The 23205-nt window shown below is 43.8% G+C and overlaps 1 protein-coding gene across 2 annotated transcripts; it reads left to right on the top strand.

Annotated features, from left to right (window-relative positions):
- Positions 1-1290: 1290 nt before the first annotated feature.
- On the top strand, positions 1291-17251 carry CIDEA (cell death inducing DFFA like effector a). Of its 2 annotated transcripts, none has more exons than XM_063326507.1 (5): positions 1291-1398; positions 6392-6536; positions 6726-6869; positions 9456-9637; positions 12869-17251. In XM_063326507.1, the coding sequence occupies exons 1-5, from the start codon at positions 1361-1363 to the stop codon at positions 12879-12881; spliced, it is 522 nt and encodes a 173-aa protein (XP_063182577.1). In that variant the 5' UTR covers positions 1291-1360; the 3' UTR covers positions 12882-17251. The 2 variants fall into 2 exon arrangements, with proteins under 2 accessions (XP_063182577.1, XP_063182576.1); XM_063326506.1 differs by having other exon boundaries at positions 12865-17251.
- The last annotated feature ends 5954 nt before the right edge of the window (positions 17252-23205 follow it).

Here is a 23205-nt window from a genome sequence, read left to right as displayed (position 1 = left end):
AAACAGGCTGTTTGGAGTCCAGTGCTCAGAGAACTATTTACTGTTCCCTATTTCCCACTCTCCGTGACATATTGTCAGGGACAAATCACAGAACTGTAACAAAACTAAATGAAAGGAAAAGAAGGGGTTAACATATGAGAAGCATCCCCACACACCTGCAAGCCCTAAGTAGCAGGAGGAGGAAGAGATAAAAAGTCTGGGCTCAGGTTCCCAGTAAGAAGTTTGGTGGGTTAGGCTTTGCTCTGAAGAAAGGGGTTATTTACCCCACCAGGCTGGGAAGGAGATGCTGCCCAAGGAAATTATTTACCCCGGACTAAAAGGTTGGTTGTTTGTTTTTTATAAGCTGATAAGGGCCCCAAAGCTGAGGACTGAAGACATCTAGCAGGTGTCAGCCTGCTTGTTAGAGAAGCCTGGAGAGTAAAGAAATATTGTGAATGGCTTTTCCTGCACTAAACAGGCTGGGACAGGAAAAACAACCCGGGCAACCTATTCCTGAACCTGGGGGTAGCCTGACAGCTGGTGGCAAAGGCCTCTGGAGTCTTTCCCTGATCAGCAGTGAGAGGGTTTCCTGGTGCAGGTGCTGGCCATAGGCCAGGCGTTGCCTACTTCTGAGGCTCCTGGTTCTGTTTTCCCCACAGGATAGCGATTTGACAGCTCTGAGAAACAGAACCTGGTTTCAGAGCCAAGAAAATATGGTATTTGTGGCCATAGGCATACATAAAAAGGAAAACCTACTTTTGTACCTGCTCAGTAAACATTAGTTATTGCTCCCCTGCCTGTAGGAATAGCGTGAAATACCTCCACTGAGGCTACTGTATATATTAATCCAAGATGTAAGCTTATTCACAGGCTCTAAAATCAGAAGCTGAGATGCTTAATCTGTTGATTTGCCCTAATGCCGAGAGGCTTCAAATGAGATTGGCTTCCAGTGTTGCTATATTAGCTGTAACCGGCTGATATGTAGTATGTAACTCGGGCACAAGCTAAACAAAATCCCTTCTCGCTCCTTTCCCGGGTAAAGCATACGGCAAAAGGCACCTGAAGAAAGATTCCTTCCACGGCGCGGTATCTCGCCCCTGCTATTACTGCTATTATTTTGCGCTGCGCGTAAACTTCAAACCTGGCTGGGGCTCAGCGCCGCCGCGACACGCCGCTCGGGGGGGTACGCGTCTGGGCAGATCATCCCCCCCTCCTTCCCCAGCTCGGCTCCCGGGGCCGCGGCGGGGGAAGGACCGCGGGAAGGCCGGGGCGGAGGGGCCGTCCCGTCCCTCCCCGCCGCGGGGAGGAGCACGGCCCGCCCGCCCCCGCCACATAAGGGCCGCGGCCGGCGCTGGCCCCCGCTCCCCCGGCCGGACCGGGCATGGAGGCGGCGCGGGAGTGCGTGGGCTCGGTGGTGCGGTGAGTGCGGGGCTTGTGGCGGGGAGGGGGGAAGGATGTTAAATCTGATGGGGAGAAGCAAGCAGTCGTGGCCTCGCAGCCTTTCCAGCCGCCGGTGAAGTTCTCCCGAGGGACGCGCAGGTTGGAGCCGGGGGGGGTTGCAGCCCCCGGCCGGGATGTGCCCGCCGCGCCTCGGCGGTGGCCGAGCTGCCGGGCTGTGCGTCGGGCGCGGAGCCTGGGTGTTACCGCGGAGCCGCTTGGGCTCGGCGGCGGCGCGGCCGCGGCTCCTGGCCCCTGTGGGCACGCCGGGTGCGCTCGCCGCATCCGTAAAGGCGCAGCTGGCTCCGTGCGGCACTCGCCTGCCTCGGGTTCTGGCTGCGGTTCCAATAGCTCTACAGTTCACTTGAGTTTTAGGAGGGAAACCGAGTCTCCAAGCTGGTCGAACCCTGGCTAACTTCTGATTTTTCTTTTTTTTTTTTTTGCTTTGCCGTCACTGTCGTTGTCGTTTGCCTGTGAACTCTCACCTAAAAACCACACCGTGCCATATTCTGAAGCTGCTCGTGTTGTGCAACGTTGACTTTTCCGAGTGAGGCTGAAGACCGTTGCACCACATTCTTAGACAAACATACAAGGCATATTGCAAACAAAGATAAAGAGTGAAATATGTGTACAGGGCTCAAGGCAGGCTTTTAATCCCCAGATTTTCCCCGCCAAAAAAAAATAATTAATTAATCCGTCCCACCGGCCTTGACACTACGCTGAATGCTTGGGGCGGTCTCTGGGAGTCTCTCTCTAGCAGGTTGTAGTTACACAAAAACTGGATGAGATGCTAGAGTTTGAAGATACGTGCTCTTTCAATTATATTTTTGTTTTCCACTGACATAGGATCCCTCTCCCCTTTAGGGAAGAGCTAGGATTTGATCCTTCAAACTTTAAAGAATAATAGTGGAGTTGTCTGTGTCTAATGTGTCACTCAACTTTCTAATAAAGCTGTCTGCATCTTAGTATGTTCCTTTCCTCTCCACTGCTTGTTTCCTGACTTAGCTTGATCAGCTTTTAATAGGAAATTATTTTCGGTAACTCCAGTCTAGCAGGGGAATTCCCATCATTGGGAATCAGTTTGTCTGGTTTCTGGGACAGCTGCAGCAAAAAGGGATCTTTCTCGGAGCCCTGAAGCTAGGCTGGCCTGTTTGAGTCTGTGGCCTTTGTGGGGGGGAAACAAAGGAGAACCAAGCTTTAGGCAATAGGCCCAGAAATGGAAGGTTTCACACTCTTTTTGTCTGTCTTTTTTTTAATTGCACTGGGTTTTGTTTCCTAGTGCTTCTTGTTAACTAAAACCTCAGCCTGCACTGGAGCCCAGGCTCACCGCTTCATAAGCAGACTTAGTTTAAAGGTGATGTTGACTGGTTTTATTGAAATGTAGGTGAAATCTTATCAATGTTAAATAACTCCCTAAGACTTGGACTCCTGTTAAGTGACTGTCTGATAGAGCTAATGAAAGTCCTGGTTTATTAATCTGTTTGGGTGGTTTTTATTGGAGTTTTACATTCGATGGAACTAGGCAGCAGTGTGAGATGATTGATCTTGAATCCTGAAGGAACTTCTGCTCAGAGATGCAAAATATGGCTCGTACGGTTAGCTGTGCTAATGCCTGAGGCGAACCCTGTTAGCTCAGGTCCTGCCCGTGAGCTGTGCCCCTAATATTCTCCCTTCTGTACCAGGACTTATGTTTTGGCATTTTTCCTTATGCTTTGTCTTTTGTGAATGACCACTTGGCTGAATAATGGGAAAGAAAACTGTTCAACAGGACCAGTGTTTTCTGTCCTCTCAGAAAAAAAATAAAATCTTGGCAGTACTGTCATATATAGCACTCAAGTAACTATGCTACCTGCTAGTTTTCAAATGTGTGAGAGGGAACGGGATGTAAGTAGCTCTGAAAGCATTGTCTCTTGAATCCTGAGCATTGCACTTTCTAACATCATGGTGCCCCATGAAGTGGAGTCACCAGCCCTGAGGTAGGTGAGCAAGCTTCATATCTGAGGGAGAGACTCAGTGATTCAGAACGGGAGCTGCCCACGGACCGGTGGGGTGATTGGGGAACTATTGACTCAGTCAGTGGAGAGATTAATAAACACACCCTGTCCTAGTACATGTCCCTTCTGTGGAGCTTCAGTGCCTTTGTCAGTGCTGTTCTGTCACCTTGTCTTCCTCCCTGGTCTTGACACCTTTTCCAAGAGGAAAATGCTTATTAGTACTCAAATTTGGAGCAGTGCCTGCCTCCTCAGAACTGTACTCATTGCTCATCCTCACCGCCTTTGTTAAAATGAGAGGTTTCTACCAGTAGTGTGTATGTATGCAGACTGTTGAAAGCCAGGGACCTAGTGTTTAGACAGCACTACCAAGAAGGTATTTGCTTGAGTTAAAATAACACTGCTGAATGTCCCCCTTCTTTTAAAAAATAAAAGCTCCAATAGTACCACTGAGTTTTTGAGGAAGAGAAATTTTCTGGTGTACAGAGGAAAGACAATAGCCCAAAGCCCTGTTAGAACGCCAGCTCAGAATGAGAGCAGGAGATACAAGTGATTGCTGAAACTCTGTCTGACCAGTCACAGAAATGACTTTGCATCCCAAAAATATGCTTGAAAACCAGATAAGAGGTTTTTAAAAGATAGTTATTATCCCTAGTCAGTGTGGACTTGCACAAAAAGATGTGAGTGACTGGGACATTATTAGCTGAATAACTTTCTACCATTTCATCATTTTTCTAGGAGTTCCTATATTCGCTCTTTGGCTGCAGAAAGAAACTGACAGTTCACTCCTTTCCCCTCTGTGAAAGTGTCTGGGAATAAAATTTTCCTCCATAAATCACAGAAACTTCAGAGTTGGAAGGGACCTCTAGAGATCATCTAGTCCAACTCCCCTGCTAGAGCAGGATTGCCCAGAGCACATCCCTCAGGGCTGCATCCAGGCCAGTCTTGAAAATCTCCAGAGAAGGGGACTCCACAACCTCCCTGGGCAGCCTGTTCCAGTGCTCTGTCACCCTCACTGTAAGGAAGTTTTTCCATGTATTTGAACGGAACTTCCTATGTTCTAACTTGTGCCCGTTGCCCCTCGTCCTGTCACTGGGAACCACTGAAAAGAGCCTGGCACCATCCTCCTTCAACCCACCCTTTAGATACTTGTATGCCATAATAAGGTCTCCCCTCAGCCTTCTCTTCTCCAGGCTAAAGAGTCCCAGCTCTCTCAGCCTCTCCTCATAAGGGAGATGCTCCAGTCCCTCAATCATCTTAGTTGCCCTACGCTGGACCCGCTCCAGTAGTTCCCTGTCCCTCTTGAACTGGGGAGCCCAAAACTGGATGCAGTATTCCAGTTGTGCCCTCACCAGTGCAGAGTAGAGGGGGAGAATGACCTCCTTCCACCTACTGGCCACACTCTTCCCTATGCAGCCCAGGATTCCATTGGCCTTTTTGGCAACAAGGGCACATTGTTGGCTCATGGGTAATTTACTGTCTACGAGGACCCCCAGATCCTTCTCCTCAGAACTACTTCCCAGCAGGTCCACCCCTAACCTATACTGGTGCTGAGCATTCTTCTTCCCCAGGTGGAGGACGTTGCACTTGCTTTTGTTGAACCTCATTAGGTTCTTCTCTGCCCAGCTCTCCAGCCTGTCCAGGTCCGCTGGATGGCAGCACGGCCCTCCGGAGTGTCAGCCACCCCTCCCAGTTTGGTATCATCAGCGAACTTGCTGTGGATACACTCCGTCCCATCATCCGAGTCATTAATGAATATACTGAACAAAATTGGACCGAGTATTGACCCCTGGGGGACACCACTGGTTACAGGCCTCCAACTAGACTCTATGCCGCTGATCACAACCCTCTGAGTTCTGTCACACAGCCAGCTCTCGATCCACCTCACCGTCACTGACCTTTTACACCTATGTGGGAGAACAAAAGGGGGATGCATCCCTTTCCCACCCCTGTGCAATTCAGTATTAAGGAGCAAAACGTATCTAGGGGGTAAAGTCCAAAAATTTGGGAGGCAAAATGCTGTCTCCCTGTAAAAGATGTGTTAAAGATCAGTCCTTTCCAGGTGTCATGCAGAGGGTGATTTTTGGCAAACTGGCTGGCTATTGAATTAACCGATGTAATGTGGCAGCAAAAGGCTGTCACTAGATGTAGATGGGAGCAGCTCTGTACCTTGGTGTGGGAGCAGGAAGTTACAAGTTGTACATGCTCATTTTTTCTAAGGGAACATAAACAGTCACTATTGAAACATGTGATTGCCCAGTTAAATTTAAAACCTCCTTCTAAAGCTGTAGGAATTCTTCTAGCCTCTCTGGCAGCCTGCTCCAACACTATCCGCTTATGTACTTTCATCTTAATTGTCATGTCATTTGATGATGCTTTATACATTAGGGGCACAAACAAGCTATATTTTCTCATTTTCAAAGCTAGATGAAGTTTTATAGACTGTAGGTATTATTTACAAGATAAATTGCTTGGTTCTTTGGAAGTCAAGCATAACTATATTGAAAAGCTCCACTGGCATTCTGATGCTAGGTGTTCTGAATATAGATATGTTCTGTCTTCCTAAAGTGAACTCATCTCAACTGAGTAGCTGAAAGTAGTTTTATGTATAGTCTGATTGTTTATCTTGCAGGCAAAAGGAATGATTTATATGGCTGAATGCAGTAAGAGCTGCTGCCTTTCCAATTCAGTGTTAAAACCTGTTGGCCTCACTGTAATCGTGACCTTGACATCAGCTGAGCTAGAGGTGGCCCACATCTGCTTGAAATATTTTTAATTTTAGAAGCGTTTTCAAATGTCACTGGCAAGAGAAAGCTCAGACAACTTGTCCGTAGGGCTACGTAGTATTTCGTTTTGAAAGCAAGCTCTGCAAGTCTAACATGACCTGTGAATTACTCATATGATGTTCTTACATCACTGAGGTCAACAGTCCTCCTTCTCACAGCACTACTTTTATAACTATGCTGAATTTTTATTTGTCTTAGATCTTTGGTATCCGTGGGAGCGGTGACAAAACAGACCCTGTTCCCTCCTCTCATGCCTGCAGGGCGACCTTTCCGTGTGTCAAATGCCTCCCGAAGCAGCCGAAAAGGAATTGTTGCAAGCAGTCTGCAAGAGCTCATCAGCAAGGTATAGCAAACTTTCACACTCTGGTTGAGGCTTATAGTGCAGTACAGTATCCCAGAAAGGCAACCCACAGGCTCTTGTTCTTAAAATCATTATTGGGGAAGTTCAGGAGAATATGGCAGATAAGCAAGTCTTAATGTGAAATGATGAGCCCTCTTTTGAATGCTAAAATCAACTCGGGTTTTTTTGCAGACTTTAGATGCCTTCCTTATATCTGGGATAGTTATTCTGGTTTTGGAGGAAGATGGCACGGTTGTGGACACAGAAGAGTTCTTCCAGTCCCTGGATGATAATACACACTTCATGGTTCTAGAAAAAGGACAGAAATGGACACAAGTAAGTGTTGAGTACCTCTCTATCACTTGAATAGAAGAGGATGGAAGATTGTCTGTGGCTGTTAAAATTGTTGGGGAGAGGGGAGAAGACGATGAAAACTTCCCCTAAAGAAGGCAAGGTATCAACTCCTCATTGAGCCTTCCTGGATGACAAATCCAGTTCACTTTTCTGTCCCTTGCTTGGACATAGAACTGTTGGCAAAGATCTACCAGAATTGAAACGAAACATAATGAAACATGACAACTGGAAAGAATGGTAGGGGAAATGCCCTACTTTTGGAGAGACTCAGAAATAACTTTGTTCTCGAGCCTTTGTAACATAAAGAAAATTAGGACTTTGACTGCATGAAGTTAAAAATACAATGTCTTTAAAGATTAGCTTTGGGGTGGGGGGGGGAAATGCCCAAATTAAGCAATATAAAACAAGTTTTGCCTTGTGAAGGCTAGAAAAATACTTGTGTTTGATCTTGCAAACAGCTAAGAGTTGTCATCAAAACCTAATGTTAGCCTACATGCTTTAAGGTATTTTAAGAACTACCAAGATCGGCTAGCTTTAGCATCCTGATCATATCAGCTCAGTGTCCCAATTTGTGGTTTTGTGGAGGAATGGTCATCTGTATGTTAATGAGATAGCCAAACTCCTAATTGTCTTTCCATGAAATGGCTGTTGATAGAAAGCTAGCATCAAAACGTCCTCTGCCAGGCACAGAGCTAGCTGAGGAGCTGTAGGCAGGCCTGGCATTTTTCTGTTTGTCCACGGATGGCTCAACTGTGTGGCCCCCTTTTCTCAGTCTTCTCTTGCAACATGGGTAGTTTGTATGTTTTTTCCCCAAGATACCTCACTAGCTTGTCAACCTGCTGCACCTGGGCCATGAGCTCCAAGAGCAGAAAAGAAGCTGGAGCCAGGGTGTGACTCCACCTTGCTCCTTCCTGTTCTCTGCCCCATGTCCTGCCTGGCACGGCAGCAGCAGAAATCTGAATGCTGCCCCTCTTCAGGCTGTGCTGAATGACAGCAGAAGGACTGCCGCAGCTTCACAAATCATCTTCAAAAATCATCATCATCTGCTTGTGTAGCACAAGCTCTATCAAGCTTTTTCCATATACCCTGGGTGCTAATGGGGGATAGGCTGCCAAGCATAGCATCTATCCGAAACTGTTGTTGATAGGGGGCCCTATTGCTGGAGCTTGGAGGCTATCGAAGTAAAACAGGCATAAAAATGCTGGCTAATGATACACTACAGTGTTTAGCTTGGTCTGACTTATCATGGCACCGTCTGAGTGCTGGGGTGACAAGTACAAAAAAAGGTCCAGTCTTACACAACTTTATTGCTTCATTTAGCACGCAAAAAACAGGTTGGCAGCTGCCGAGTCATTAACCTTGAGCAGAATGTGCTCAGCAGAGTATCCCGTGTATCCACTAGATGTCTCTGTAAATATGGGTCTTTGCTATTTATGTTTTTTCTTGAAGTGAGCAATCCTGAAAGCAGCACTGTCAGCACTGAAGCAGGCAAGGGCTGCTTCCAGTAAAGGAGGCTGGATTCAAGGTGGAAGATGACTTTCCACGCTCCTTCTCTGCTTTTTATCTTAAGCTTGGTAATAAACCCTAGGCCTAATCAGTGGTAGTTCCCTCCCCGTGTTACTTTTCTAGTAGGAAGAAGAAGAGGCATTATGAGCCAGAATTTGAAGTGAGGACCTGACTTTTCACAAGTGTAGTCTTTGCAGCTATGTCTAAAGAGTGCTCATCTAGCCTGGAAAAGAGGAGGCTGAGGGGAGACCTTATCACCCTCTACAACTACCTGAAAGGAGGTTGTAGAGAGATGGGGGCTGACCTCTTCTCCCTGGTGACAAGTGATAGGACGAGGGGAAACGGGTTCAAGTTACGTCAGGGGAGGTTTAGATTAGATATTAGGAGACATTTTTTCACTGAAAGGGTTATTAAACATTGGAATAGGCTGCCCGGGGAGGTGGTGGATTCACCATCTCTGGAGGTGTTTAAAAAAAGGGTAGATGGTGCACTGAGGGACATGGTTTAGAAGTGGCTCTTGTTAGGGTAGGCTAAAGGTTGGACTCGATGATCTTAAAGGTCCCTTCCAACCTCAACAATTCTATGATTCTATCAGCATTGTGTTCCTTCCTAAACAGAAAGACCTAATGTCATCCTGGTTATTTGGTGGCCTGTTTCAGTGTGGACTAAGTGTGCTGCCTCAGCTAGCACCTGGGATATACCAGAATAATTAAATGGTAGGAATACTGTCCAGTGGCATTACCTGTAGCTTCAGTATACTCTGAAGAAGCAGCTGTATTACAGGAAAGAAATATTCAGGAGGCGCTATGTCACTCTAGAATTTCTGTGTCTGTCTGGAATAGCTTCAGACCTGAGCCTGCGCAGGACTTGAGCAAAATTACGTAAGCTACAGACTTGCTTTTCTCTGTGCTAATGCTTGTGATTCTAGTTTAGAATTGATCGAGAACTAGCCCAAAGACTGGAATAAGTCGTTGTCTTTTAAGCTGCACTATTAGTGATTGTCTTGCTGTAGTTTCCTGGCTCAAGGTACAAACTGTCTTTCTCTCCCTCTTTTTAAATTAGACAAGAAATGGAGTCGCTGCTTTGCGGCAAAAGAAGAAAATGGGAGTAGCTAACATCACATTTGATCTGTACAAGCTGAACCCTAAGGATTTTATTGGCTGCTTAAACATCAAGGCGACCTTCTATGAGATCTACTCAATCTCATATGACATCAAATGCATGGGAGCAAAAAGCATATTGCGGTAAGTATATTTCCACTACTGATGGGATGTATGCCTTAATGTAATATCTGTCTTTGCTTATTGGTTCTGTGAAGCAGATGCGTTTATAAACTTAGTGTTTTTATTCATTCTTATATACTGGCCAATATGCCGACTCTTCCTTTGTAAGGTGGATAGCTGACTCGTAAAAAACTTAGTATAGCTTTTTATGGTGGAATCTTAAACTTCCCCCAAGGCAAAATCTTATCAGCTTGTATTTACTGCAAGGGCGTGGGTCCAGTCTCTTTGTTTTCCTGAGATAATTTCTCCAGGTTCCTTTGACTTGTTTGAAGAGTGCAGAAGGCTGAGGAAGAAGCATCTGACTCTTTGAAGGCGGGGCTTTAGGGGGATGAAATGAGAGAGGAATTTGAGAGCTAATGGCAGAGATCTTAAAGCTTGCTCACACTTTGCAGTACCTGGCTGACAAATTCACTGCCTGAGCTATGTGGAGGCAAAGGAAAATGGAAGAGATGTGACACTCATTACAGTCTTCACGTGAATTTGTCAATCTGTAGTAAGATTGTGTGATATCACTGTTTAAGCCAAACTGGTGTCTAAGCAAACTAACGGAGCCTAACCAGGACCACTGTCTCCTGCAGGACCAGTCTGTGGTGGGTTGTGAGTTTGTTAGAACTGGCTGTTGGGAAATGCTCTCTTATGCAGGGGCAAAATAATACCTGTCCTGTCCACTGTTTTCAACAGTGTGTTGAAAGTCTGTGCCTTCTGCAAACCAGCTGTGTCCTGCCCTGGTTGGAGAAAACTTCTGAATTCAGTTTCTGTCACTGAGGTGCCATACTTTGACAGCTGTTTAACCTGCAGCCCTGAATTTCTGTACCCGACCTTTCAAATTCTGGTTTAGACTGCAGCAGTGTAGTGTTGCTGCATTTTATTACTGGAGGACCAGGACTTGTCTCTGTACAGAACAGACAAATGTATATGCCTGTAAGTGAGGTTTTCACTTCGCCTGAGCAACACATAGTCTTTAGTTTGAAGTCTTCAAATAGTCCTTCCTCTCATGGTGCAGGTATTAAGCATTGTAATGCTAACGTTGTTCCCTCTCTTTCTGTCTGACTGACCTCTCCCACTCTACTTACGTGGTCCCTTGCTTAATATTTCAGGCTGCAGCTGGTGTGACTGTAGATGAGACCCATCTCTCTGGTCATGCTGCAGCAGTTACCCAGCTATATGCTATGCCCACCTGTAGCACTGGCTTCATTAGGGTTTCTTGAAAGAAAAGGCTTACCCTTGAACAGCTGCACTCCTCCAGTTCCTTTGTTTGTCAAGTCTCTTGAGCCAGAACAAACTCTGATTTCTGGCTATCTGCTGCGGAGATGAGTATCAGCACTGGAACTTGCACTGTTAAGGAGAATTTGAAGTGACAGTTCTGCCTCCCTGCCAGCACAGGGCAGCTGGTGAGAAAGAAATGGTATTGGCGAACAGCTGAAGTAGCTGTGGAGTTCTTCTGCAAGCACTGTTATGTTACACAGCTGAGCTGTAAAGGAAGTGTCAGGGTGGGAAAATGGCTTGCTAGCAAAGAACAAGGGTGACAGAGATTACCTTGGGTACTTCTGCACACAACAGTGAGGTGGCCCATCTCCACTTGCTATTGAAATTGAAGACAAAGTTAGGTTCTTGGTGTAGTCCCTCAGCAATTTGGAACTCATTAGCAAACTCTGATGCCCTCTCCCCAAGCCCACCTGTGGAGTGTGAAGGGAAAGGACTTTAAAATGCTGCAGTTGTTCATTGTTGGGAGGGGCTCAAAGCCTGCCAGATCTGATTAGTGCGCTTCCCCTCGCAGTTTCTCCCTGTAGTGTCCAACTGAAGGATCAAATGTGCAGTTCAACAAATAACTTCCTCCATGGCTTAAGTGACAACTGCTCTTGTGTGCAAGTGACACACTGCAGCTGCTCAAAAGCTCAGTATCAGGTGCAGCTTTCTTTACAACTGTAAAGCTCCTTGGCCTGTACTATCTGGTGGAGGGAAGGACTTACTGAAATGGAATATGTGTGGGAAGCATGAATAAAGGTACAGGTTTGGGGCCTTTTTTTAAAGGCTTCTCAGTCTCTAAGTACAGGGTATTCTACTCTTTTGAAGCATTGGGTTTTGACTGCAAATTTTCTTTCATCACAGTGGAAACAACTGAATTTGTAGGAAGAAGGCTTTGCCTCCTCTGCTAGAGTTCAAAGGAGAAGTGAATAGCAGCAGCAGCAGGTTCACAGCTGCATGTTTTCTCAGGCAGGAATTCAGAAAATCTTCTCTCTTTTTGCAGAAGAGGAAGGCTGGTCTGGTTTCTGCATCTTTAGAAACTGATCCCTTTCACAGTTTTGGAATGGTTCCAGTTCTTGCGTACCACTTCCCCAATGCCTCAGCTTCGTACTTGTGAGAGCCTACTTAACTTCTGGGGGATGAGACTTGAATGTAGCTCTCAGCACTCATGTCCCAGTTGTTTCTTGAAGAATGGAAGGAAGATGGTGGCATAACTAAGTTGAATAAATGACCATTCAAATATGATGATCTCTATTCCCCCTGTGATCCTGTGGTGACCCCCAGTCTATGTTGTAGACCTCTGCTTGCCTGATCTTAGTTTATAGATCCGTACTGATTCTCACACAGTATTATATATTGGAATGCTGATGTTTATTAGAACTTTAAAAAATAGAGTAGTTGTGAACTGAGAATTCTTAAAGCTGCAGCTTGGACAGTGTTAATTTGCCTGGCTTCACTTGTTTTGCTGTTGGGCATCCACTGTAATGTGATTGCTCAGCTTCAGATCTAATCCAGTTTGATCTGTTGCTGGGAGATACACACAGTGTTGTGTTAGTGGATGGCCTAAAGGTGAGATGTGAGGTGGATTCATGCTGCAGGAATGCTGCTGGGCTCCAAGGCGAAGTTATATCTTCAGTGGTGCTTTGGTAGTTTGAGTGATGGCTTTGCAGAAAGGCCTGTAAATGTCTTAAAAGGATGACAGCCTGCTTCGTTTATTGTGTTTTCCGGTTCTGCCAACATGCCAATAGTTTTCTGTCAGTCAATGGCCACAGAAGTATTTGCTCTAAAGAGGGTACAGAAATAACCAGCCTCTCAGAAGCGAGGAGGCATAGGAGAGTTTTTAAATATGTCTACCTAACTCATCCTAAAGGTTCTGGGGGGATTGGGCAATGTTACCCTGTTGGTGAATTTTTTTTTTTTTTAACAAATGACTTTTCTTCTAGGAAGTTGCTTCAGCTAATGTCCCACATGGCACAAATAACTGGACAGTTTCTTCTCTATACTGGAACATACATGTTGCAGTTGATGGGTGAATATGATGAAGATGGCACGTGTACAAGATCAAGGCAGGAATAGTGAACACTTCTGATATCGGATCCATTTGCTTAAAGACATTCTCTTGCCCAATTTTGATTGTAATGATGTTATAGTAGGGGGATGTCCACTGATGTGAACTAATGTTTTTCCCATTTGGGAATGCTTGTAGGCCTTAGTCATAAAACAAGCGTTCGGTGTTCACAGGCTCTTAATGCAGCAAAAGGATGGGTGCCTCATGTCTGAGAATTTGGCAAAAGGATGGGGGGCAGGTTTTTGCCCCAACAACTCAAAATGGATAACAAGTATACTTGGAAACCTGCATGCTGTGTAACCAGGGGGGTATTTCTTGCACTGATCAAAACATAATTTGGTTGGGTTTTTTATGGCTGTCGACTTGCCTTCTGAACAGACTGAGCTGTAAGGTGGGGGAGCTGTGGGGGTTTTTGGGTTTTAATCCTTACCAGTGCTGGTATTAGTGTCCAACTGGCATTGATATACAAAAGGGTGAAATGTGCTTCTTTATTTCTGCTACCAATGGAAGTACATAATGCAGCTGGATCCTGGTTCAGTGACTGACCACTCTCATGAAGTCTAATTGGAGAAAGTGCAACTACTAAGCAGAACCTTAAAATTTGGCCTTATTTCCCTTAAAACAAGTAAAAACATTTCATTTTAACTCTTCATATTGTTCTTCAAATATACAGAAAGTTCAAGTTAGTATAGCTCATACCAGTTGAAGAAACTGATATATTTATTTAATGGGTCTGATGTCCAGTTCTGCCTGAAGTATCGAATAATTTGCCATAGTTCCATGAATATGGCTTACAAGCCACCTGCTGAAGCTTCCTTCAGGGGTTAAACCATCTCTTCTGTAGCTTTTACTGTTCAGTTGCAAGATGATAGTACATCCCAAACAATACTTGAGATAAGTGTAGCATGGATCTGTAAGAGATGCTGGATTTTGATGCCCCTGTGTTCAGCAGCAGGGTCACTATCTGGTCTTGTATAACATATATGGTCTAAACAGGGTATTTGTGGCTTCGTAGTGTCTCAAGACAAGCTGTATTAAAGGACCAAGTTTTTAATCCTTAGGTAGAATTGCCTGGAATGTTTTCTACAGTTTAGTGAACTGCTAGTATGACTAGCTCCCAGCAAGCTTTTCCTCAACAGGGTAGAAAACTGCAAAATGAGCAGTGTTAGGCATCTTGTGTCAAAATACCAACTCCCATTGCTGAAGGGAAAAAGGCCCAACTCCAGTTGTCCATAGGTGGGGCTCTTGCCGTTTTCACATGCTTGCTTATGAAGAATTTCAGTAAGTTGTTATATTCTTACTTAAATCTGAAAGCTGTTAAGGAGGCAGCAGATACTGGTAATATCTGACCTGATGGCAGGTGCCACCTAGGAAGAGAAGCTCCGGTGACAGAGTGACCAAGTGGGGCAGGGAAAGAGAGCAGTGTAAGCAAAAGGGAAAAGGACCAATGTTTTCCCCTCACAGTGCTTGCCATGCCTCTGCTGAGACAGGAATCCATTAACTATGTGCATCAGCTGCACTGATGAGTTGGAGGAAAACCTAATCCACTAAAAGAGGCGCAGGTGGCCTGAAAAGACCAAGCATCATGGTTGGTGGGGATCCATTCTGACCTGTCGACTGGGTCTGTTCACTTCAAATGTCACTAATATGTGGGAATATTGCTCCTGCTTTTATCTGCAAATTTCACCTTCATTTGCTTGTTTTTGCCTTCCCTTTATGGATATGACTTAGCCAGTGATCTTTCAAATGACTGTTGTGATGAAAAGCAGCCTAAATCCAAGGTTAAAGTTTAAAGGGACTGCTGGACACAAGTTTACTAGGTCTCTGCCTGTCTCTTCAGTAAAGGTATTACAAATAAGTAGACAGCTAAGAAAAACCTTGGTTTTTTCCTGATTTCTATTGTTTCTCATCAACTCCTGAGTGTTTGCTGGAGGGGGGAAGGGCACACAGCTCTGGACGAGGGGAGGACTGGCTCTTTCCTAATTTCTCCCAGGGAAGAACACCTGTAACTTGCAGCATGGTCAGGTTTCCTTCAGAAGAAACTATTCTGTGATTAATGAGAAAGAGGTTATGTTAAAATGGAAGCTTTATACTTCATCTGTATTGTTTTCACCATCACCCCGCCCTGCCCGAAGTGATTCTTGCCACGATAACTGTTGGCCAAAGTCTTTCTCTCCCTATCAAGGAATAGCATTTAACTGATACAGTGCAAGGACTTTGTCATTAATTCTTTCAGCTTTTAAGGACAATTTATTCTATTTAAAACAAGCACACCTCTTGAAAGCAAACTCTATGTAATGCTCCTAAGAATATTTATGTTGCTAATGCTGGGAGCACCAACATCAAAAAAAACAACAAACAAACCCAAACCCAACCAACTTGCATAGCTCAGTGTTGCTTTGTGTGACTTGCCTCTTCAACATCTGTAATACAAAAGCTTTTGCAAGTCTGAACTGTGCAGATCTCAAATTCCAGCCTTCTATAGCCAGAGGCAATTGTTACAGAACTAACGCTCCATAGTTTCCAGTGGCACTATCTGAGAACCTAACGTGATCTAAAATGCTGACTTGGTATAAATTCGCAATGTTTTTAAGCAGCTGCTTCTTTGACAGCTTAACACTTAAAACTTGAGCTGCTGACGATCATGTGAGCTGCAAAGTCTGCATCTTAGAGCATGTCCCTCTAATTCAAAATGCAAACAGCTGAACAAAGTAACCCAGCTCTGATATTTTCACAAAATGGGAGAAGTGTCTTGGAAGTTGTAAGTGTCTGAAATTGTTCCATTACTTCTTAATCTGGGTTTTGCCACAGGCTTAGTATTTGGGGCATGATATTTGCTCTGTACCAACTTCTTTGCAGAGATAAAGCTTTGGCTTTGGGTCAAACTGGAGGAGTTTGTCATTCTCTAAGTTGGAACCAGTTTGAATTTTTTTTTTTTTTTTACAGACTGCTTAGGAGGCATAGCTTTTACTTTAGCTGAATGCGGTACACAGCAAAGAGCAACTTCAGCATTACCTACCTTTCAGAAAACTATATACGAGTGGTGTACAGTGTCTAGCAAGAGACAGAAAAAACTCAAAGCATGGGCTCTTAACTGCAGGTATATAGAGAATAGGCTAGCTTTTTTTTCCTACTTGACATTTTTAGCTTTAATTTTTCTTGCCATAAAATCACTTATAATCTGAATCTGCACTTGTTACTGTTGCAGTCAAGGCTGGTAGCAGTGACATGTTGAAGGTGTGAAAGATGTTTACTGCCTCCTTGCTTGCACTGGCCCTTTTTGCCTGTTGCTTTGCATCACTTACTAACAATGCACCAAGTCATACTCTCTAGTTACCAAAAAAGGAATTTTCACTGAAGTACTCGATCTTGTTGACTCAGGCACTGTTCATGTTCTGCAGGCAAAACAAAGTTGCTCTCTTCATGACTAGAATGAAGAAATCTGGTAGCTTTTTTGTGTGTGTAATTTATCATTACTTCATTTCCTTCCTTTCATAAACCCATGAAGTTGTTGCTTTTTTGCACCTTCCTATTCTTTCAGAAGAAACAGGATTATGAGCTCTTCTGTCCAGGGGGAGAGGAAAAAGCAGGGTCTAAATTCCTTAGACTGTTTGGAGTATGCTGTAGGAAACATCCTGAATCTCTTCCCTACAGAAAAGGGAAGGGTAAAGAAAGAAAAACAGGACTTTGAGCTGGAGGTTTTTTTCACTACTGTGAGTAGAGAGGTAGGCGTTCACAATTTAGGAAGTGTTGGTAATTCTGAATATTAACTGTGAAGATCACTACATAAGATCACTTGTAACTGACTAGAGTTATAACTCTAAATCATTTCAGCATGCTTCTTCTTGAGATAGCACTTGAACTAAAGGCACAAGCTTCTTTTTAATAAAAACAAACAAAGTTTAAAACCAAAGTATATCTTTGACTTGATGTCTCAAGTTTTGCTGAAGGTATTAATGTGATTAACATACCACTTCAGTTATGTGTTAGTAAGTATCCCTTTGGGGTTTAGAGTTTATCACTGCTTTCTCTACCTTACCTTGTCATATATGCAGTTAAGATATTTATAAACATGAAGATCGCTATTTTGCTAAGGGAAAAGATAGTATTTTACCACACAGTTTTCAAGTTTAGTAGTTCAACTTGCTATGAAAATTGAGATGGGTGAGAATTGTGTCAGTGATGGCAATATTTTCTGATGCGTGGTGCCAATTTTAAGGAACACTGTCCATGAGTAAATAAAATCAAATGGTGGCTTTGGATGTCGTCTCTATTAATTTCCAGAATAACTTATTCCTGAAATAATCATGAATGTTAATGGACCCAGGGTCTGGCACAGGCAGTTTCCAAATGCTGGACTGCAGCAGTGAAGTAACTGGATTCTATTACACGGCTCTTAACTCTTTACTGCTGACTCACTTTCTGGCCTCAGAGAAACTGTGCAAACTGTTTCCTTTCATACAAAAGGAATGCCTTCCTCTAGCTTTTACCAAAGCTGCAAAAGACTGCAAACTACAGACTGCAGGAGACAGAAAGCTTTGGCAATCTGTTTTTCACTCAATACTCTAAGGATCGAGGACTTTTTTTTTTTTTAAATGCCTCACCAAAACTCCCTGCAGTCACTTAACTACAGATACAACAGTACACGTTTGACTGCAGGGACATGAGAGTTTAGTTTAGAGAAATACTAGATTTGTCCAGCTCAGGATTAACTTCATGACGAATAGCATGCAAGCGTGATCAGTCTAGCACACCTCTATCTGATGAGTACATCCTGTACTCCACTTAAGGGACAGTTTTGCAGAGCTTGATTATCAAGCAGTTCCCTTGTGGGAGAACCAAGGTCTGATTTCTTGCTGTGGAAAAGCACAAAATAGCACTGTATTGGGTTTAGTGGCAAGGTGTTGGCAGTGGGGGGTGGAGGGGGGCTGTGGGGGCGGCCTCTGTGAGTAGAGACCAGGGGTTGCCTCTGCGTTGTACAGAGCTGCTTCCAGCTGCTGCAAAATGAACCCACCATTGGCCAAAGCTGAGCCCTTCAGCCAGGTTGGTGGTGCATCTGTGGAAACTTATTTAAGAAAGGGTAAAAAATGCTGTGCAGCAGCAGCTGGGAGAGGACTGAGAAAAATCTGAGAGAAACAGCCCTGCAGACCCCAAGGTCAGAAAAGAAGGGTGGTGGAGGGTGTGTGCAGGGGTACGTTACAGGTGCTGGAGCAGAGCTTCCCCTGCAGCTCCTGGTGAAGACCACTGTGAAGCAAGTTTGTCCCCCTGCAACCCCATGTTGGAGAAGATATCCACGCTGCAGCCCATGGAGGACACCATGCCACTGCAGGTGGACACGTCTTGAAGGAAGCTACAGCCTGTGGAGAGCCCGTGCGCGAGCAGGCTCCTGGCAAGAGAGAAGCCCATACAGGAGCAGGTTTTCTGGCAGGACCCTGTGGCTCATGGGGGACCCACACTGGAGCAGTCTGTTCCTGAAGGACTACCACATGGAGAAGACCCACATTGGAGCAGTTCCTGAAGGACTGTATCCTGTGGGAAGGGCCCACACTGAAGCAGAGAAAAAGTGTGAGAAGAAGGGAGCAGCAGAGAGGGTCTGTTTTTCCCCTGTGCTGCTTGGGGTCAGGTAGAGGAGGTAAAAGAGTTGGGAATGAAGGAGTGAAGTTGAACTTGGGAAGAAGGGGGTGGGGGGAAAGTTGGTTTTTTGTTTTGTCTTTGTTTCTCACCATCCTACTGTATTTTTAATTGACAATAAATTTAATTAATCTTCCCTGAGTCAAGTCTGGTTTGCTGGTATTGGTAACTGGTGAGTGATCTCCCTGTCTTTATCTCGACCCACAAGCTTTTTCATCTTATTTTCTCCCCCTGTCCTCTTGAGGAGACAGAATGAGAGGTTGGCTTGGCTTGGCGGGCACCTGGCAGCCATCCAAGGTTAACCCACCACAAGCACAAAACACTGAACGTAAAAAGAAGCAAAAAGCAAGCTGTCTGTGCTGTAGGTGACCAGTAAAATTGGAAACAATTCTTTTGGAGTGTTTTCTGAATGGCTTTTCACAGCTGTGTTTGCGGAGACAAAATCCAGTCATACACAGGACACGGTTAATATTTTCAAGTTGTCATGATACAAACTATTTACTAACCTCGATCTCAAGCATGGTTTGTCTAAGGTCGCCCATCAGTCAGAGTCCTTCATAGTAGGCTCCACTCCTCATGTATTCTTGGTTAGGAATATTTATTAATAAATATCAATTCTCACTTGAAAGAGAACATTGAAATAGTACTATTAGTTGCTTTATAAAACAGCTAATGAAATGTAACACTAGAAATACAGTATGTTTTAATATACTGCAGAATCAGGATAACGCATTCTATGCAGTTCCAACATAAAAAGTTGATAAAGCATCAGTTTTCCAAAAAGTCTGCTTTAACAATTAGCATACGTTATGTATAGATTAAGTTTGGAGATTTTTAAGTAATGTAACTATTGTTACAGGTTGGTTGTGATTCTGTTGTATGTTTAAAAAACAAATAAACAAAAAAGCTTAGAACCTCAAACAACTATATTTAAGAAAACAGTAGCTTAATGATGTGGGTAGTCAGTCTATTATAGACCCAGAGAAATCTCGGACATCTAAGAAGTCCTTTAAAGTCTTAAAGCTAGGTATAATTATTTCTGCCACATTTTGTAATTACACCATGGAGTCCATAACACTTTGTGTTGAAAGCACTTCTAATTACAAAGCATCTTCTCTTGCATAGGTACGTGACTTGGTTTGTTGCTGCTCTTTATTAAGCAGTGTTTTCAAATGCTCTTCTCCCACCCTAAAAAAGGAAAGAATAAACAAGAAAACAATAAATAATCTTACTTAAGGACTACTGATTTATTATTGAGCTAGCCAAACTGAAGTTTATAGTACTCTCTATTTTATTACTGAAAACCTAAAGTGCAAATGGCATCATTTCAGTGATTCCTGTACCAAATGTGCTTAATTTAGGTGCTCTATCAAATGCGGCTTTCCTGCTTTCTTGCCCACTTAGGGAAGTTACTGAGAAAAGCTACCTAGAACAGTTGCAGAATATTTCTCTAATCTGCACTCGACTCCCTGAGTGATCATGCTTTCCAAATAAAAGTCACTATCTTTTAGAATAACTGGTGTGTTTTCAGAGGCAATTGATTATTCAATAATAAACCCATTTTATCTGAAATCAGAAATTGCTAAATAGTTGCTGCAAATAGCTAGCTATTCCAGTCTCCCAGAAAAGCCATTCCATCTTCGGATGGGATGATCAAGCTGATTTTCCTCATCATTATAAGAATTTTTTGCAAACTACATTAAGATCAGAATTTCATCTAGGTAAGAAAAGTATAGTCTCAAATAGTTCCACCTCTGTGACCACTGAATTCAGTGAACAATTCTCTTAATTCCTCCTAGTCTTATCTGGCCCTGACACTAAAACGTGTTTAGTTTTCACAAGAGTTGTGATCTGTGAAAATAAAGCAGGTTTTGTCACAATAAAGCAGCATTAGCAATGACTAAAGGCAGAGGCAATCTAATGGATAAAAGTCACTTTTGTTTCCATGACTTCTACCTCTCCAAGGGGTTGGGGGTTTTTTTGGGGGGAGGTGTAATTTTGGTGTTTGAGTTTTGGTTTTCTTTCCCCAGAAAATTCCAACAGCTACATTCTGTTTTTCACTTGGAAGCTCCCAGCACTTTTTGCCCTGCTCTTGTTTTCTTTTGTCTAAACCTTTCTCTATGTCTGATGCCATTACCTAGATTTCACCACCTTCAAGCACTCAGTTCCTTCTGCCATTTTTCTATACCTTGCTCTGGTGACCCCTTTACATGTGCGACCTGTTATGTTGTTCCTCTTGCGGTCTTCCATCACCTTTTCCAGATCCCCTTTGGCCATGTTCAAACTAAAAACACTTAATGACTGAGGAAGTGGGGGGGGAGGCAGGTGTTTAAGCAAATGTAAATTTATAAAAAAGACATTTGTATCTGTCTTGCTCTATCTGTAGTTCATATTAAGTCTTTTTACGTAGAACTGGTCATCCTCCTTGTTTATGTAGCATTTTTAGCATAACCGTCTTCCATACTAACCAAGCTGCTGTCCTGAGATAAAAAGCTTTTGACTACTTAGAACTGCACCCTATTCCTGACAGATCATACAGGCCACACATAATATAAAGTCCCTTTTCAGTACAGAGACAGGACACCACAATGAAATCGTTTTACACAACAGAGATGTATCTCTCTGCAAATCTTCTGTGCAGAGGCAACAACTGTGTCTCCACACCCTTCCCGCAAAGCAATGGCATTCAATTGTGCACTCAACATATATTGTAACCCCATATCCTCCTGCATTCTGGTACACTGTTTAACAAACAGACCGTGAAACGGATTATTCACCGTGGGCGGGCAGTGGGTTGAGTCCTGGCCATGGGCCAAACTGACCTCTTACATTCTTAGCATTCATAAGCCTTTAAATCATTAATATGGTAATGCTGCTAATAGGCTGCAGTCCAAGGCAACAGGCATACACCCTCAGTCTTGCTGATGCAGAGTGGTTTTCTAAAAGAAAAATGATCAGTTCTGATCAGTTCTCTGTGTGTAAATGTTGTCTTCCCCTCCTCATTCCCAATCGGTAGGTAGCTCTCGGGAGCACCCTGCTCAGAGGGGGATGCTTCAGCTGCTTTTGTGCATTCAGTACCAGGCCACATTCCTTCAGCGGCTGTACCCACCCGCCCTTGACAGTGCTGCGGACTGCGCTGTTAAAAATAAGCCAGGCTTTGTCCAGTCGTAGCTTCTGCTCTGCTGTTTGTCCTGGGGCTGATGGACTTGCGAGGAATGGTGCTCTTCTCCTTACACATGTAATCTGAGAGAAGCACTTGTGAAGCAGGCTAGAAGCAGTATGCTGATTTGGTTTGGACATGTGCAACAGATGAGTTGGATCTATGATGGTAAGGGAAGGGTGGCAAGCAGGAAGCACTCACCACCCGAGAAAAAAGGGTAAGGAAGAAAACTGTGACTCACCTGTGAAACCCAAGACCTGGCCGGAGCAATTTATAATTGATTTCATCTGCAAAACTAGTCTTATAAAAGTAAGTGTTTCTCACAGTGAGATGAATCACTTTTACTTGGAAAGCTGCACGTTTCATCTCAAATGTATGCTTTGTTTAGAAAGTGTTAAATGACTGACAGTCTAGACAGAACTCTAACCCTTCGTCTTAGAGGTCTATTGCTTTTTCTTTTTTCTCGGAGAATAAAACCATGAAAAGTTAGTTTGTGTAATACAACCTACACCTATTCTTTCCCCCCTTCCCCTCCCACATGCTGCAGTGCAGATCTCCGTTGCAAGGTGTTTTACTGAAGAGCCTTAAGGAGACTGAGCTGGATGGGATAAGATGCAGATGCTCTTCTGCTTTAGCAACAAAGTCTAGATCAGATCCATTGGTTGTGCTTGGACTTGATCAGCTTAATTCTAAATCTGGGGAAAAAAGTAATGAATGGGTGAATCTTTTTGGTTGTATAAACGTCTTCAGGGCAGTCAAAACTGCTACCAGTTGGACTGAGTTTCAGAAGTATTTCATGATACAGATTTGAATGAAACAATACCTGATGAAATTTAATATCCCTAACTGCATAACACAGGGAAAAACAGCTGTGAAGGGATCTAATTTAACTGTAACCACTCTCAAAAGACATCTTGAAGGTAGTATGGGTAGTTCAATGAAAAAAAAGCTCAATGGCAATAAAGAGGAAAACATGATGTTAAGATTCAGAAAATAAAAACCAGATCAGGAAGCATCCTATACTGCTGCATAAATCACTGGCCTTGTTTTGAATACTGTCACTTCCATTTCACAGAGGCTACAGCAGAGCTAGTACACAAAGAGAAGGGTGATAAGCAAGGACTTTTACAGGACTGCAATGTCCCCCTCAAACACAGGGAGATTAATTAGGCTAATACTTTCAGCTCAGAAAATATTGGACAGATAGCGAAAGAAAGAACAAAATAAATACTAAAACCTTCACCTTACACACAGCTACAATGATAATTCGGAACTGTTAGACACTGTTTCTCAGAACAGAAGAATTACAGGCACCAAATTAAGGCATCAGCTTTACAGCAGTAAGAAGTACTGCCTCACAGGATGGAATTCAGTTGTGAGTGGCAGGCAATGCCATCGTAGGCTTTGGTGGCTGCAAGTGTAACT

Source organism: Chroicocephalus ridibundus, chromosome 2, assembly GCF_963924245.1.
Source record: "Chroicocephalus ridibundus chromosome 2, bChrRid1.1, whole genome shotgun sequence".
Lineage (NCBI taxonomy): Eukaryota > Metazoa > Chordata > Aves > Charadriiformes > Laridae > Chroicocephalus > Chroicocephalus ridibundus.
The sequence above is the reverse complement of the archived record's forward strand: the minus strand, read 5'-3'. Positions and strand labels throughout refer to the sequence as shown.